This window comes from Alligator mississippiensis, chromosome 16 (assembly GCF_030867095.1).
Source record: "Alligator mississippiensis isolate rAllMis1 chromosome 16, rAllMis1, whole genome shotgun sequence".
NCBI lineage: Eukaryota > Metazoa > Chordata > Crocodylia > Alligatoridae > Alligator > Alligator mississippiensis.
In genome coordinates this window covers 32,879,163-32,895,051 of record NC_081839.1, presented here as the reverse complement: position 1 = coordinate 32,895,051, position 15,889 = coordinate 32,879,163, and the positions used below count along the sequence as shown (strand labels likewise).

Sequence of the window (15,889 nt, the reverse complement as noted above, 5' to 3'; positions counted from 1 at the left end):
CTGGATTTGTATCTTCTCGGTAACACCAGCATCTCTTTCCACTTCCATCAGATCAGCCTTCAGCCTGCGAGCCTGACCTGCACTCGCTGTCTTCCCAACACGCCATGATGGCGAAGGAGCAGACCGCCCAGGCCATTGCCAACACAGCGGATGCCTACGAGAAGAACGGTGTGGAAGCGGCTCTGTGCAAGGTGAGGACGCTGCAGCGGGGCCCACAAAGCAGCCAGCTCTAGTCTTTGCATCCACCCATTAACAAATTTCTACCCTGCCTAGATCTCTGTAGCTCTGCGTCTTTTCATTCAGCTCCCTTCTGCTTTCCTGGGTTTTTGTGTTTCTTACTCTCCTCTCTCTTTTTCTCTCTTCTGTCTGCTGCCACAGCTGGAGGAGGCTGAACCAGCAAAGGCCCCGCCAAGCGCAACAGCCCCTAAAGCTCAGGCAGAACAGCAGCAGGATGCTAAAGGGACAGAGTCTGCTGCCCAGCCTGGCTCACAGGTCTCTGAAGTGGAGATCCCTAGTGTGGGGAAGATTCTGGTTAGATCTGACGCAGACGGATATAACGAGGAGGTACAGCAGCATGGGAGCCTCTTATTGCTGTCGTTATCAGGAACTTGGGAGGCACAGGTGGTCTTGGGGTTGTCATGAGATCTGTGACATTGGGGCAGCTTGGGTTACACCCCCCATCGGTAGCAAGCAGCCAGGTTAGGCCAGTTAATTAACAGGTGATTTATTTTTTAAAGCTATTAGGAATGTGACTTTGTAAAAAGAAACCCCGTACTCCAGAGCTCCTCTCGCAGTGTCTTTAAGCCCCCTTTTCCTCTTTTTTTTTCCTTCCTGTCACTCGAATCTATATCTAAGGTGTTCCTAGGACTCTGTCCTTTACTTAGACTTTTACTCTTTTTTTTTACCTAGGAGGTTGATTCTGCCTGTCGCATATCATCTGAATTGTCAGCTGATAATGTAAAACACGCTGAATACACTAGGACTTGTCCAACCCCAGATATGTCCTCTCGGTGCTGACAAGTAAAACTGGAACTCAGATAGCACATGATAAACATCTCAGTGTCTTCTCTAACTGCAAATGCGCTTCACGTATAGATGCGTCTGCAAGATAATGGAAGTGTTCAGGCAGTTTACGTGAGCATTTATAGGATTTGCTGTTAGTTTAGCATTTATAGGGTTTGCTGTTAGTTTAGCATTTATAGGGTTTGCTGTTAGTTTAGCATTGACCTTCACACGAACCAGCATTTCTGCTGCGTCTCGAAGATCTTCCGAGCGTTTGTGCTGCGCTGTTTATGACCGGAGTGAGTTCAGTATGTGCTCGTGGTGCGAAGGTAGCACGCTGGAATGCCTTGCCTCGGGCCCTGCTCAGCTGTTAGATAATTTTGCAAGACTCTGAATGGGATGAACTGGGGTCGTGGTTAGCGTGCTTGACACTCTCATGGGCTGTTGAATATGAACCTGGAGGAGGAATGTTTGGGGTGCTGCAGGGAAGTCTTCCTACTTCTGTAGCACCTTGGGCAGCACATGTGACAGCTGGGACATCCCAGAGTAATTCTAGTGAAAATAAGTGCCAAGTCTATGACACCTCTGAGTTGCCCTACCTGTTTCCATCTTTGAAAAATTGTCCTTAAACCATTTTCTTTTTGAATTTTCCTTTCATTACAATAGCTTTTCATTCCTCACCCCCCTCTCTTTCTCTCTCTTTCCATCCTGTGCGCTTGTGGTAGGTGATGCTTAGTCCAGCCATGCAAGGTGTGATCCTGGCTATTGCCAAAGCCCGTCAGACCTTTGACCGGGATGGGTCTGAAGCAGGGCTTGTTAAGGTATCTTTTTCTCTCTCTTAAATCATAGTTCGCATGTTTTTGCATTTTGACTGGAAAACATGTATTCTGCTTCAGCAAGTCACAAGTATGAATTGGCAACCTTCTCTTCAGGTGTTTGCCTTCAGTTTGGTTTTTTTTCCCTCTTGCGCATGTCTTGCCTGTGCCTCTCACTGCAGTGGTATTTTGAGAGCTAATATCAAAAAGTGATAATCAGGAGAAAACCAACGTATTTTGTAAGTGTGTCCGCCTGTGTGTTACAAGTAATACCTTAGACTGTAAGAATAAAAAGTCTTCCCAGAAGTGATTTACTGCTACTTCGATTTATGTTGCTCAAATCAGTCAATGAAAATAGATTCAATTTACTCCACGTCCAATCCCCTTCTGAGCCTCCTGCATGAAAAGGCATGGGATGTTTTTGCTGAAAATCCAAATTTGGAGTTTTCCAAGAAAAGAAGAAGCATGTCTCGTGGCTCTGGGTATCAAAGAATTCTAGGTTCTTCCCCCAAATCCGGCACCGTGTATGTGAATAGCCCCCAAATACATGTATGCCTAACCAAAATGTATATGAGGGTTTTGTACGTGAGCAGTGCAGTGTAGGTCAGTGGATCCTGCTTTTGCTAACACAGGTATTTAGCTGTACTCGCATTAGAGGTCCTACTGAAGTCTGCGTGTCCTGAGTAAAATTAAGTGTAAGCAAGTTTGCTATCATCTGGTAGCCGGAGCCAAAGGTTGAGTGTCTGTTTTCAGCTCAGGTCCAACAGTGGCTTGCTGTGGGACCCTGGCTAATTCACTCTTGCTCTCCCCGTGTGCAAGAGACTATTTGCCCTCGGTGCCTCACTGCTTTAACTCATATCTGCAAAGCACTTGGAGGTCCTGTGAGGAGAAGTGTTGTCTAAGTGCTCATTATGATTAGCATGAATTTTAATCAAAATTAGCTCAGGTGTGATTAGAAACTAACTCTGCATGTTATTTCTAGGGATCTCTGTAACATGGATCCCCATAAACCTTTTTGCATTAATTAGGAGCGACTTGAACCAATAAACATTCCTGCACAGAGGAGCTGGTGTTAGCCAATGGACAAGCAACGGAAAGCTGATAGGAGGAGGCTGCGGGAAAATCTACCTGTCTCATTGCCCTCAGCAGGCATATATTACCCCAATGCTTTCCCTACAAGTACTCAGCTGTGGGTGGAGATAGCCCCACATGGTTTGGATGCATTTTAAAGCCCTCTCCTGAATGTTCATATAGCTTAGTGATGATGAGTCTTTACACGGTACTTGCCACTATGGGTTCATAGATCTCCTTGCACTTGCTGGAGTAGAACAATGCTGTTACCAGACAAAATAGAGAGCAGTTAGAGAGTCTCAAGAAGAGAGACATCTCCTCCATGAATCTTGGCACAGACCAGGGCAAGCATAGGCTTAGAAGAAACTTTCCAGCTGCAGAGCTCCTAGTCAGCATGTGTGCTAAGGGTGAATTGGGCCTTTAGCTTTCCTTTGGCTTTGGCAGGCCTTCCGGGAAGAGTATTCCAGACTGTATCTACTGGCCAAAGAGACCCCGACGCCTCAGAGCGACCCCCGGTTGCAGCATGTGCTTGTCTACTTCCTGCAGAACAAAGCTCCCAAGCGGGTGGTGGAGCGGACGCTGCTGGAGCAGTTTGCGGACAAGAACCTCAGCTACGATGAACGGTTCGTACCAGCAGACCTGATGCTGTCTTTGGGACTCGGTGTTCCCTAGCCTTAGCGCTCTAATCCTTCTGTCTCTGAGCAGGTCCATTAGTATTATGAAGGTAGCACAAGCTAAGCTGAAGGAGATTGGCCCTGATGATGTGGATATGGAAGAGTACAAGGTAAGGGACTAAGTATAGCTTTCTCTTCTCTCTAATGTCTTTGTACCAAAAGTGTCCTAGTGCAGTGCACAGATGACAGGCACAGTGCAAGCAGACAGCATTGTTGTTCCCATATTGGTAAACCCCTTCCTCCTTGAAGCATTAGGACCTGGCTTCTTGAGACAGATGAGTGCTGGCAGGGATATTTAATGTGTCCCACTCCGTTATCACAAGTTCTGCAGTACTTGTTTCTGCAGCAGCCAGCAGACGTGGTCCAATTTGGAGCCATGTGGCCAGCTTCTCACATCTGGCAAAGCAGCATCACTGTGCCTGAGCGGCAGAAGTCAAGGTTGCTCTGTGGGTGGGGATTGCAGAGCACTAATTCTGGGCCGCAAAGGGGAAGCCGAACAGTGCCACAAACCTGATGACCCTGGTTTGTTTTGGGAGGTTGAAACAGAGCCAGTAAATTGGGAGCTTGCATTGAGCTGGTGTGAGCTCATGTACCACATATTAAGAGAGAACTTGGCATAGACTTGAATGGGTTTTGCACTGCCCCCCCCAAAGCCAAGATGGGCATGGGTCGCATATGTGGGGCACTCTATAACTTACCTACAGTTCTCTAATTAGACAGTGAGAAAGAGGACCCTGAGTCTAGGGTAAAAACAAATGCATACTCAGCCTGTGGCAAAGAGCTGGCAGCTAGGTGCATGTATGAAAGCACACTTCATCTGTGATGTTTCTTTTTTTTCCATCTGAACAGAAATGGCACGAAGACTACAGCTTATTTCGCAAGGTGTCTGTTTATCTGCTGACGGGGTTGGAGCTCTACCAGAATAGGAAGTAGGTTGCTCTTTTATATATTTTTCCAATGCCCTTTGTGCCTGAGGCCCTGATGCCCCTTTCTGTACTGCTGCAAAGCCAACCTTGAACCATAGTACATCTGTAAATAGAGCTGTATGTGGAAAAGCAATTCCATTTCACGAGGGGTGTCGGTAGTGCACAGTTCAGATCCAGACAAAACCCCACCGCTGTGAAGGTCCTGGTGAAGGGGAACAGGGCTCTGACTTTGCAGGCACTCACTCAGAAGTGCGACAAGTGTCTGTGGGCCCCGGCCTAAGTTGAGATGGAGCCTTGTTGAAATAATGTTTAGGTGCTGAATTTTCAAATTTTAGCTAAATATTGTTCACTTGAAAGATTTCTGACTGGCTCCAGTTATAGGAAACTAGGAGAACCCGAAAATGCGGTTCTCAGCTTCTGTCAGTCCTCTTTGTCTCCAAATGCCAGTGGAAACTAGGAGAGACAGCTACACCTACTGTAAAAATTACAGTTGGAGTTAATTGGAAGTTTTGTTCGTTGGGTCCGACACTGGCCCCTCTCTGGGAGGAAGTGGGTGATCTTTCCCAGGCGACCGCCTGGTGAGCAGAGGTAGGACCGTGATGAAGGTGGTGGGGTGGCTGGCACCTGACACTTCCCTCCTTCTAAAAGGTACCAGGAAGCGCTGACCTACTTGGTGTACGCCTACCAAAGTAACACCACCCTGCTGAGGAAAGGGCCTAACCGGGGAGCAGACGAATCACTGATTGCTTTGTACAGAAGAAAATGCCTGCTGGTTTGTATCGATGAGTCCTAGCCTCAAAGCGAGTGATTTCAGGGCTGGCGTGAACTGCCCCAAGCCTTGTCGCTGCATGGTTCAGGTCACATCTCCACAGGGTGCCCAGTGGGTTGAATCCCCTTGCACCCCCTTCCACACACGGTACCAGTGCTTGTCCTTAGGATGTTCTTTCAGTGAGGATGTGAATGCTGTTGTGTGCACCTGATGGCACTTTGTTAGGAACAATAGCCTGTGGTCTTCCCTCCCCTTGAGTATCCAGCCTTGTCCCCTTCTTTGTGCCAGCGATCTTCTCAGCCTCCTGTTATTGAGCACAGTGTGGCGTGGCTCGTCTTGGGGAATGGAATAGATGACATCAGACTCGAATTTATCTTTTGTTCCTGCTTCACTGTGGCTTCTGAATCCAGAGTAACTCTATCTGTAGGAGCCATAACAGCAGCAGCTGTCCTCACATCATGCTGACATGAATATGAAAATCTAGGGAGCAAACTCCAGTGAGAGGATTCATAGTTTAGCAAATAAGGCATCCGCTGTGTGGTGGTGGTTCTCCATTCTGGCCTCTCAAGGCCAGAATTATTTGCGTGTCTTAGACGTAGTTCTGGAGCAGTTTGTTCTCTCTAATGTGATCTCTCCCGATGCATGCATGCAGCTCAGGTTGGTCCTGTTGTATTCCCCCTGTGCCCAAAAAGTGGCAGAGAGGGTGGGTGGTGAACAGTTTTCCCAGTAGCCCATTGACTCAGGAAAGTCAGTGCTTTCTTTATCAAATGCCTTTCGTGCCTGGTTTTCCCCGCAGAAGCTGAACGATGTGGCGGCAGCTCTCTTTATAAGCAGCGATGAGGCGCACGTGGCAGATGGCGTTAGCATCCTGAACGAGCTGATCATCCCCTGCATGCACCTCATCATCAACAACGACATCTCACAGGATGACCTGGACGCCATTGAGATCATGAGAAACCGCTGGTGTTCTTACCTGGGACAAGAAGACATGGACGGTAGCATGCCAATCGCTTGTTTTCCTCTCCAGTCCCCTGTGTCCTGGCTGGGTCCCTCATCTGAACTAGGAAAAGACTTCACTGACCATTTAAAGCACTCCCTGTGTCATTCATAGTATTTGCATGCTGTAGCGTATAAAACCGTCTGCTCCTATTGCCCGTGAATGGTGTAGTGGAATAGTGTGATTGGGGTTTGTCCTTAAGCTACAGGAAATGTTTCCTGCCTGTTGAATGTTTTTGAAACAGGAGACAGATACCTCGGTCTCTCCTTGCTCTTTTTATCATCCTGAGTTTCCACCTTCCCAACCAGCAGATTTTCTTGGTTTCTCTTGTGTGCTGGCCTGGAAGAGGAGAGAACATCTGGGTGCCTCTTTACTTCTCAAGCATGTGGTATCAGATGCACTCTGATGTTACGCTGTGATAGGGACACTACCAGTCACTTTTTTCTTACAGCCCAGAGCTTCATAACTACCCATCTGTTGGTATTGTGCTCTACTTTCCCAAAAGGTACTGAGGAATGGATGAGAGCAGCTTGCTGCCCAGCTTTGAAAATCAGGGTCCTGAATTGCTAGAGAATGCAATCTGCGTTTCAGTACTGGATGGCTGGTTTGCTCCAGGTTTTGTGTCTGTATGATAAAATTAAGTCTCCCTGATTTCGTCTCAGCTTGAGTGGGAGGCCTGGCTGGAGGCTCTCAACACTGCTCTCTTCTACCAGCAGAGGGTAAACTTGCCACAGCAGAAAGAGGAGGCTTGTTCTCAAAATGTAGAGCGGGGAAGCTGAAAAGATTGGCTAGCAGCATCACTTCCCCAGGTCTGTCTACTGTACCTGCAGTCATTTATTGGAAACCCAACCGGTGGTGATGGAGGTGCGGAAGGAGCAACACCTGCCTCTTTCTACCTCCATTGTGTTCTGTAGACCAACTGCGGAGTCGCCTTCCTCCTCTCATGGTCATGCTATGTACAAAATTTCTTGGGCAGTAAGTTGGGCAGTTGCTACCTAGTCTTTCAGAAAAAAGAAATGGGCATTATTGTTGGCACGTTCACCTGGCAAGTCTCAAGCCCTTCCGAGGTGTTGTCCATCCAGGAGCAAAGCGCTGAGTCTGAAAGCTTTTGTTAGCATTGGATGTGCTAGGCCTGCTGCGGGGATGACCCGCCTGGTATGCCAGTGACTGGATAGTGAGCTCACAGTTGCTGTGCTCACTGGCAGCTTGAGCTGGTTCTGTGATGGGCACATCACTAACTTGAAGACTTTCTTTTTCAATTTGCTTCTCTCTGCCCAACTGCTGTTGCTGTGCCTGAACAGAATAGTGTTGCTCCGGCTGTCCCAAAGCAGGTGGTTTTGGTTTCTCACTGTTTAATAGTCACAGATTTGACTCGTTATCTGTGTTGGCATTGACACCGGTATATTGTAGTATATAGGCAACCATCGTGGTCAACATGCCAGGTGCCCAATGAATCTGCCTGTGGCCAACGAGTCCAACTTGAGAGCGACACAGCTTGCTACAAGTTTCCAATGTGCAGTTTGCTTGATTTTGTTTTGGCCAGGATGGATTGGGTTGGGGCTTGGCTTTTTTGGCCTGCCTTTTCTAGGGCCTGCCTTAAGAGAGGCAAGTGGGCCACCCTGTAATAGGGCTGCTTGTGCCCCTTATGGAGTCCTGTGACCCTCACATCAAGACCTTAGACCCGTGCAGCTAGGCAGGGGTATGGAGGAGCAGAGGCTGCCTTAGACCTACCATCACTCCTTTACACCAGTAAGAGTCCGAAGCCCAGACTGAGTCCAGACGTCCAGTGCCTTGATACCAGAGAGCAACAGATTAGAGCGTCTGCTGACTGTCTAATGCCTCACCGGGGGCATGTTTCTATCCGGGTGGTGTCCCTTAGCCGTTCTCCAGCCAAGGAGAGCCCACAAGGCAGTGGTGGCCAGGGGTTTGCGGTGTCCTGTACTCACCTTGCTCAGGAGGCTGCAATGCTGTGGTGTTTTATAGGAGCTACCCTGCCACGAGTAGCCCCACCGCATTGCCACCAGCCCTCCAGTCGGATGCAGGTTATGGCCATACCCAGGAGCTGGCATTATTAAGCTCTTGATTACTGGTATTCATGAAGGGTTGAATGACTCCTGGTCTGTTTTGGCTCCAGTGCATCAGTCCGAGACTGCGAGGGCTGACACTTTTTTTTTAAAACTGAGTGTCGTTGAGAAAATGTGCCTTGCAAATGCTCTCAGTGTTGCAGAATTGAGACGGGGATGACCATGTCATGCAACCTGGGTTCAGGGAAGCCAGCGGGTCAGCAACAAAGGCAGCATATTTTGGTTTTCCTTGAGATAAGAACAGCGAGTTGGAAGTACAGGTTTTTTTCTTTTCACGGAGCCATTTGATACCGGCCCTTGTCAGAGGTAAGATACAGGACTTGGCAGACGGTTGGCCCGGGTGCCTCTGCTCCTCCAAACCGTACACATTTCTGTGCGCTCGCCACAAGCGGTTCTCAGGCTGGGAGCTGCTGGTTGGTAACGAGCTCAAGCAGATCAAATGAGCTAACTGCTTTGTTCTTGCGACCCTAACACCTGCGGTTGTTTCAGCGTGCTTGACTTTTGCCGTCCTCTCCCCCCTTTGCAGCGACTCTGCAAATGAAGCTGGGTGAATTGCTCCCCAGGCTGCTGGACTGCTCTGCAGAGGTGATTGTCCTGAAAGAGCCCCCGAAGATCCGGCCCAACTCCCCCTACGACCTCTGCAGCCGATTCGCCGCTGTGATGGAGTCCATCCACGAGGCCTCAACCGTGACTGTGAAATAGGCCGCCGACTTCTCAGCGGTAGCTGTGATATATTGTAAACCACTTAAGTGCGCTGAATCCTGCCATCGGACGTGCGAGCGGGTGAGGGAGGAAAAAGAGGTAGACCATTCGCATTCAGACAGACCTAACGCATACTTTGTAAATATGAGGGGAGGGGAAAAAAAGACAGAGTTGCACTCTTGCGATACCATTGTAAGCTGAAATGCAAAGAGCAGGAACACCGTACCTCAGACTGCTCAGTATGTGACTGGCAATCGCAGCTGTCTTGCACTGACAAGAATATGGAAAGGGCTCTTTGAATATTGTGGCACTCCTTTGAAAAAAAAAAAGTCCATCAGGAATAAGTAGTTGGGACCGTGTGGACAGTGGGGTAGCAGAGCCGGTCAGGACACCAACCAAATTAACAAGTGTCACCGACCTGTTAGGCTCACCCGCACCTTTCTGACCTCTCAGGTGCAAGAGATTAGACGTCCATATGTGCCAGCAGCTTGGCAAGCAGTCCAAGTTGGGTGATTAAGTAGCGAGGAACGATAGCCACAGTGGATACAGTGCAGGCCATCATTCATGCAGCTGCATTTTTTTTTAGTTGAACCAAGCCCAAGAAAAGGGCACCTCTGTTTTTCAGCCAGCAAATACACTGGGCTCTTCTTCTGAGGGAGATGAAAGTCAGCGGTGACAGGGCCGTGAGACAGGACAGACGTTCTGCACCCTGGTCAGGGCCATGGTCATAGCTCACTGGCTAGAGAAGAGACCCCTTCCCCGCCATGTCCCCCAGAGAAATGGAAATATGTGTTCCTCTCTCAGAAGTGAACATAGCTATTTCCTCCTCCACCTCCTGTAAATTGTAATAATGAGTTATTGATGATGAACAGGAACACTGGACACACCTGGAGAACCTGGTCTGCTTTTATATCCTTCGGTGATGATGCATCTGGGCGATGGGGAGAGCCCCAGCTGGATGCATTTTAAAGGCCGTTTGCATTTTATTTGGATGATGATAACATTGTTTCAGACAAGCTGTTCCCAATAAATGGGAAGAAATCCTGTTGGATAGGAATGTGCAGGTTTTATAAACATGCAATAAAAGCAGTTTTATTTTAGAAAAAAATAGCTCTCTGGGTTTTGTTTTTTTTCTCTCCCCCCTCCCCCCCCCCCCCTTTGGTATGGTGTCCCAAGACACGCTTATGCCTCAGCGGGAACGCAGGAAAAGAGAGCAGTCACCCACAAGATGAGTCTGACATGGCTTAAACCTGTTTCTCAAGTTACAAAAAAATGCAAAAAAAAATTGCCATGACATTTTTGCTGTGAAGAAAGAGTGGCCTCTAGAGACAGACGTCTTGTGCCGGGTGGTATGGCGGTGACCCTCCTGTTTGTCCCTTAGGATGGATAAAGCTGTTGGAAACGCGAAGCGACTTCTGCTAGTCAGGGGTTGTAGAGTTGGTTCACCTCCTAATAATCAGCCTTCAACAAGGCTCTTAACAGCATTTCCACTTGGGGCTTGGCAATGCCACTGCTGCAATAGTTGCATGCTGCAAATTGTAGAGCAGGCCAAGAGGAAGTACTGGTGATTTTCTGCCCTGGGGTTAAGTGCGACTAGCTGTAAGCATGCGTTGCTTGTCTGCCATGCAGCCTGAAGTCTTGTTAGGTAGCGCGTGAGTGCAAGGTATAATGTGGCTGATTCCAGCAGAGTTGTGTCTACCCCAAGTCCCCTGAAGTGAAGTGAGGGTGGGGCGAGCTGCAGTTGCCCTTTGAGTTGTCCTCCTGTCTGGGTTTCTATCCAAGTGTTGTCTCATGTTCAAAATTAAACAGTGTGGCTGGAGGTGCGCATTCCTCTCTGCTTTGAATTAGCTTTCTAATGGGAAGGACAAGTTTCTAGCCCTTCTGGCAGCTGCCTTTTGTCTCGAGGGGCACCAGCCCGTGCTCAAGGAGCAGGCTTTAGACAGTCGCGGCACCCTTGGAGAGAAGGTGTTTGTATTCTCAGTGGTGACATGCACTCCCCTTTGAATACGAGGGTCGCCTGAGACACTGGAGCGTATCAGAAAGGAACGGCCAGATGGGAATATAGAGATGGGGATTATGTCCCCTGCTTTCTGCTAGGCTGGTCGGTCTCCCATTGAATTTCACACGTGGTTTGGATGTTGCTAACCAGGGCTGAAGTCTCCTAATTAACGGGGGATGCGCAGCAGAGCCCTGCTTTAGCCCCTTTCTGTGCTGAGCCGTGCCGCGTTAGGCCGGGCATTCAGGCAGCCTGCGGGAAACTGCCATGTCCAAGAACGCAGCTGTGAATAACTTAGTCACGTTAAATTAGTGGAGAGGAGGGCAGAACATTCAGCTCCCGCAGCTCGGCGTCGTGTCGATCCGTTTGGGAACACAATGTTTTTTGGTTCATATTCAGGGGCTGGCATCAGCCCGGACTGAGCAGAAGCATTCTCCTTTGGGTAGGTCAGCGTCTGTTAGCGATTAGCCAAACCCAGGCTAATTGCCAGCAATGGAGAGGGAAGGGGGCACGCTACCCTGAGACTCGCGGGGTCAAAGAAGAACGCAGATGCTTAGAAGAGGCCGTGGATGCAGAAGTAGTCACGATGAGTGGATTTCTGCTGGAGTCTAGGCTTGTCCGTGGGGTGGTTTGCTTCGTCCGTTTGTCTTTCCTGGTTATGTAACCACAGGAGGTGATAGTCGCCCTGCTTTCTCCCAGCTAATACTTTAATATCAAAACAGAAAACCCCTGTTGAAAGAGACCCTGTCTTCCAACGTGCACGCACCACAAGCCTGCCATGACCTTTCTAAGGAATTATACAGGGCAAGGATATCTGGTGGTTTGACGTGATGGTCTTACATGTATGGCACAGCGTGCCCAAGGGCAGCACAATGCGACTCTCATCCCAAAAGGAAGTGGTGGTTATGCCCTGCTTTCACGCGTGCTGTCTGTTCATGGTTTTGAGTTCAGTAACACGCTGCAGACTTAGGTTCGGGATAGTTGCATGTCTGATCCCCAGAGGGAGGGAGGGAGGTCTTGGTTTGGAGGCGCTCCTTGCTCAGTGGCCAGCTAAGTTTGAACTGGTTTGGGCCTTGGAAATAGTTCAATGTAGCCTTCTGCACCATGTAACCCACGGCTGTATTTGCTCTTCGCCACCCCTGCGGACTTCCCCTCTGCTCTGTTATCTCGAGACGCTAGTAGCTGCTGCATAATTTCAAGCCCCGTATGTCACGCGGCTGCAGAAAGCCACCCCAGCCTGTGAAGGACGGGGATGTTGTTTTTGGGAGCGTAAGCAGATTTAGCATGTTGTAGTTTGTGCAATCCTGAGAAGATTTCCCTGCCCCGGGCCTTTAAATTACTACCAGCAAGGTAATGGCTGACAGGCCTCCCACCCCACAGCCCGCAAAGAACAATAAACATTAGGAAATTGGACCGGGCTCCGAACGTGTTTTCATTAAACAGTGCCCATTGAATTCCTCCGAGGGCTTTCTGTTGACATTGGATCAGGCCTTAAAGCTGTGGAGAGAAAGGGGAGCGCGTTCAACCTAAGAGTCTGGGCTGTCACAACATCCTCCACTCGCGCTCTTGCCTTCCCTTTCCCTCGCCCATATTTTTATTTCCAAAGGGTGCGGAGGTCTGAGTTACAGCCAAAACAGAGTCGCTTTGCTTTGTGAAGTTGTCAAGCCTTTGGAAAACAGCTAATAGTTTGTGTAAATCTTTGCAAAGCGCATTCACCTGCCAAGAATGCTGCCCTTCTCGCCTCAGTGTTTTGCATCTCTTGATCCTCATTGTGAAGGATGTTGCATGAAACAGGACTCCTGGCCGCGCTCTTCGCTCCGAACTCCACCTGCAGTGGACCGGCTCCCGCCGCCACCATCTGTGCTGCCACGAATGCAAGCGTCCGATTTAAGGGGCGAGGGGAAAGGCGGCAGCCACGAGAATCCTCTTCTCGTGCAAGCTAAGTGGACATTAAGGTGCCGTGCAGTGGAGCCATGGGAATCAGTGGCTGAGCCTTTTATGTCCCATCAAGAGGTCCCTGGCTGCCCCTTGCAGGGGAGTTTCATGTTGTGCCCGGCTGTCGACCTCTAAGAGAGGAGGCCCATGGAGGAAACTTTTCAGAATGAAAAAGTCCTGTGATTCCTTCCACATCTTGCTAACGTGAGCCCTGAGGTTTCACTGTAGGCATTGGAGGCCTGATCCACAGCCTGTTGGAGCAAACGGGGAAGATCCCCTGTTGGCTCATGCTTGGAGACCCTACAGGGGCACTTAGGATGGGAAGTGGTGTCCTGGATCCTCGATTCCATTCCCAGGCAATAGGTAACTTGAAGAAATCCCCCAGATCACCGCTTAGGACCTTCCTCTACAACTGCAAGAGACGCCCAACAGCACGTCATAGGGAAAGCCAGGGAGACAAGGGTGCTGCCAGTCCCTGGGAAGTGCTTGGTTAATAGAGGGTCAGAATATGCCAGGAAAAGACCCAGGCCCCATGCTACACCAGAAGGCAGCACCCCACAGAGTCTGTGGCAGTCTGATTTTAAGGAGAAAATCTTTCCTGACCCCAGATTTGGTGACAAGCATGCACCTGCGTGGAAGAGCAAGACTGTATGCAGAACCCTCCGGTTTTCCTAATACTGGTAGGACTATCTGTACCCGCAGATCAAAAACACCCCAACCTTCAAGTTAGCTGCTTGATCATGGCCAGAGCGTGCAATCACTTCAAGTAAAGATGGGCAGAGCTGGAAAGCTCGGGTGGGGAGGACGGGTTGTTTTGGAAGCTCTGGATTTCCAGATTTGGGCCCACATGCAAGGTTTCTGATATGTCCTGGGTTCAACCAGGCTAGAAAATCCCATCTGCATATGTCGGCAACTCTGCCCTTCATCTCAGCTGGAGCAAAGTACGAATTACAAAACTGAACTTTTAAAGCAGAACTGGACTTTGCTTCTCAAAGGAAGTCGGTTTTCTGCTTTTGGATGGGAGCCCCCCGTGCTTTGTTGTCGCAGTCGCGGCCCGTATTTCAAGCAAAAGTTTTAAAGGTAGCGAAACAGAAGTGTCCGGTAGCGCAGTTGCACCAAACTGATTCCCGACCCGGCCCGCAGGGGTATTGAGCCGATTTCTCACATCAGGATTAGTCAGTGCATGTGAGCATGCAGTTTGTACGCAGCCGACGGCAGCACATCGGGGAGAAATCTTTAGACGGACCCTTAAGGCTCATTGCTGTCAGTACACAAGTGAGCAAGATAGCCTTCTAATTGAGAGCCTGCGATACTCCACAGTCCCACTGAGTGCAGCGCTGCCGTGGGCCTGGCACCCTTCCTGGACTCAACAAATCTAGTTTTTGATATCGAGCAATTTTTTTTTTGCTCAGTAAATAAACTAAGAGACACCCTACAGCAGCATTGCCCCTGCAGCTACAATATTGTCTTTACGCTCTGTTCCAGACACAGGGACTTCTCCAGAGTACAAAAACATCTCGCTCTTTACTTGAATAATTTATTTGGAATACATCGCTATGCAACGGACAGTGAAAGAGGGAACTTTCAAAATTGTGCACAGTCTTTACAATCAATACATTCGCAACCATCGGAAATTTTCAGTGTAATCAGTGACAGGCTATAGGGTACATGGGGATAGGCATATGAAGTGCTGTTTACTGCTCTGGGTCCCCCCTGGGTGGCTTTATAATGCTAGGCTCAGTTTGCAAGTGTGGCAGAAAAAAGCTGTTACTCTCGTAAAAGTTAAACACACAGAGGAAGGAAAGAAGATTTGCGACACTGTCTTATGCATAAGCAAATCATCCTGTAAAACATTATGGGAACTGGCTCTGGGATCGCGAGGGCCAGTACCTGTACACAACTCTCTGCTGGGAGTCCTAGATTACCAGGTCGGCGTTTTTGGGATGTGAGGGGTGGCTCCAATGTGGCATCCTGGCCGGGCGCTGGATCCTGGCCGCTTCGTGACGAGCTGCTAACGGGTTTGCCGGCATCTCAGTCCTTCCCGCGCAGGGGGAGCAGAGAAGGAGCAGCCCCCCCACCACGAGGAAAAATCCAGCAAACCAGCCCAGGAACATCGCCTCCCCAAATTCCCACCGCGGGACGATTTCCGGGATGGTCTCGTCCCAGAACTCGAGCACCGTGTTATAGGCAACCCAGGAAACGGGGGTGAGGGTCACGATGCCGGACATGCCAAAAATGGCCCCTCCGAAACACACCAGGCGTTTCCTTAGCTCCGGCTTGTCTTCCCAGGGCTTCCAGCAGTCCAGCCCGAAACTGGAGAGCACGAACCCCAGGAGCCCCAGCCCATTGGAGAGGCACATCAGGATGCGGGATACCCTGAGGTCCAGCGGCAGCGCCAGGAAAGAGTCGTAGGCTTTGCACTCCATGGCGCCTTCCTCTTGGATGATGCAGACCTGCCAGAGCCCCATGTTCCAGATCTCCAGTTCGTTTAAGTCCAAGTTGAGGTTCTTCCAGAGCGGCGCGTACGTGGTGACACAGGACGAGACCCACCCGAAGAGCGAGAGAAACATGCCACTCAGCTGAACTTTCCTGTTGCAGCTCCAAGCCATGCTAACGCTGCGTCTGCAATCTGTGTCCCGGCTCCGCCGCTGGCGGGGCTGAGATAAGCTGAGGTGCTGGAGCAGAAGCTTTTGGTATTAACGCTTTTGGAGCTGTGTATTTATGGTGTGGATTTCCATGAATGTGCTGTTTTCAGTGGCCGGGCTATTGACAGAGAGCTGCTATTTGTTTCTAGCTTTCTGAGGAACAGCGTGGGGAAAATTCAAGCTTATACCACTAATTCCTGGGTGTGGCCACAATCATTTCATGTCTTGTTGGTTTTACTGTATTTAAAAAAAAAAAAAAAAAAAAAGAGTCCG

At 49.5% G+C, this 15,889-nt stretch overlaps 2 protein-coding genes across 13 annotated transcripts in view; one reads left to right on the top strand and one right to left on the bottom strand.

Moving 5' to 3' along the window:
• USP28 (ubiquitin specific peptidase 28) overlaps positions 1-10,148 on the top strand; it is a 35,254-nt gene extending 25,106 nt beyond the window's left edge. For 5 of the 12 annotated variants that reach the window (XM_019483992.2, XM_019483991.2, XM_014594824.3 and 2 more), the window contains 9 exons: positions 52-191; positions 379-564; positions 1,728-1,823; positions 3,333-3,511; positions 3,594-3,672; positions 4,412-4,491; positions 5,137-5,260; positions 6,054-6,252; positions 8,865-10,148. In XM_019483992.2, coding sequence (XP_019339537.1) covers positions 52-191; positions 379-564; positions 1,728-1,823; positions 3,333-3,511; positions 3,594-3,672; positions 4,412-4,491; positions 5,137-5,260; positions 6,054-6,252; positions 8,865-9,040 — 1,259 coding nt within the window. In that variant the 3' untranslated portion in view covers positions 9,041-10,148. The remainder of the gene's footprint in view (positions 1-51; positions 192-378; positions 565-1,727; positions 1,824-3,332; positions 3,512-3,593; positions 3,673-4,411; positions 4,492-5,136; positions 5,261-6,053; positions 6,253-8,864) is intronic. The other 7 variants (XM_019484001.2, XM_019483997.2, XM_019483998.2 and 4 more) reach the window with 2 other exon arrangements.
• A 4,344-nt stretch (positions 10,149-14,492) lies between these two features.
• CLDN25 (claudin 25) lies at positions 14,493-15,877 on the bottom strand. Its single transcript, XM_006269176.3, has one exon. The coding sequence runs from the start codon at positions 15,578-15,580 to the stop codon at positions 14,888-14,890; it is 693 nt and encodes a 230-aa protein (XP_006269238.2). The 5' UTR covers positions 15,581-15,877; the 3' UTR covers positions 14,493-14,887.
• Between the last annotated feature and the right edge of the window lie 12 nt (positions 15,878-15,889).

Excerpts from the sequence above, each read along its gene's own strand:
- CLDN25 (XM_006269176.3), bottom strand. The coding sequence starts at position 15,580 with ATGGCTTGGAGCTGCAACAGGAAAGTTCAGCTGAGTGGCATGTTTCTC.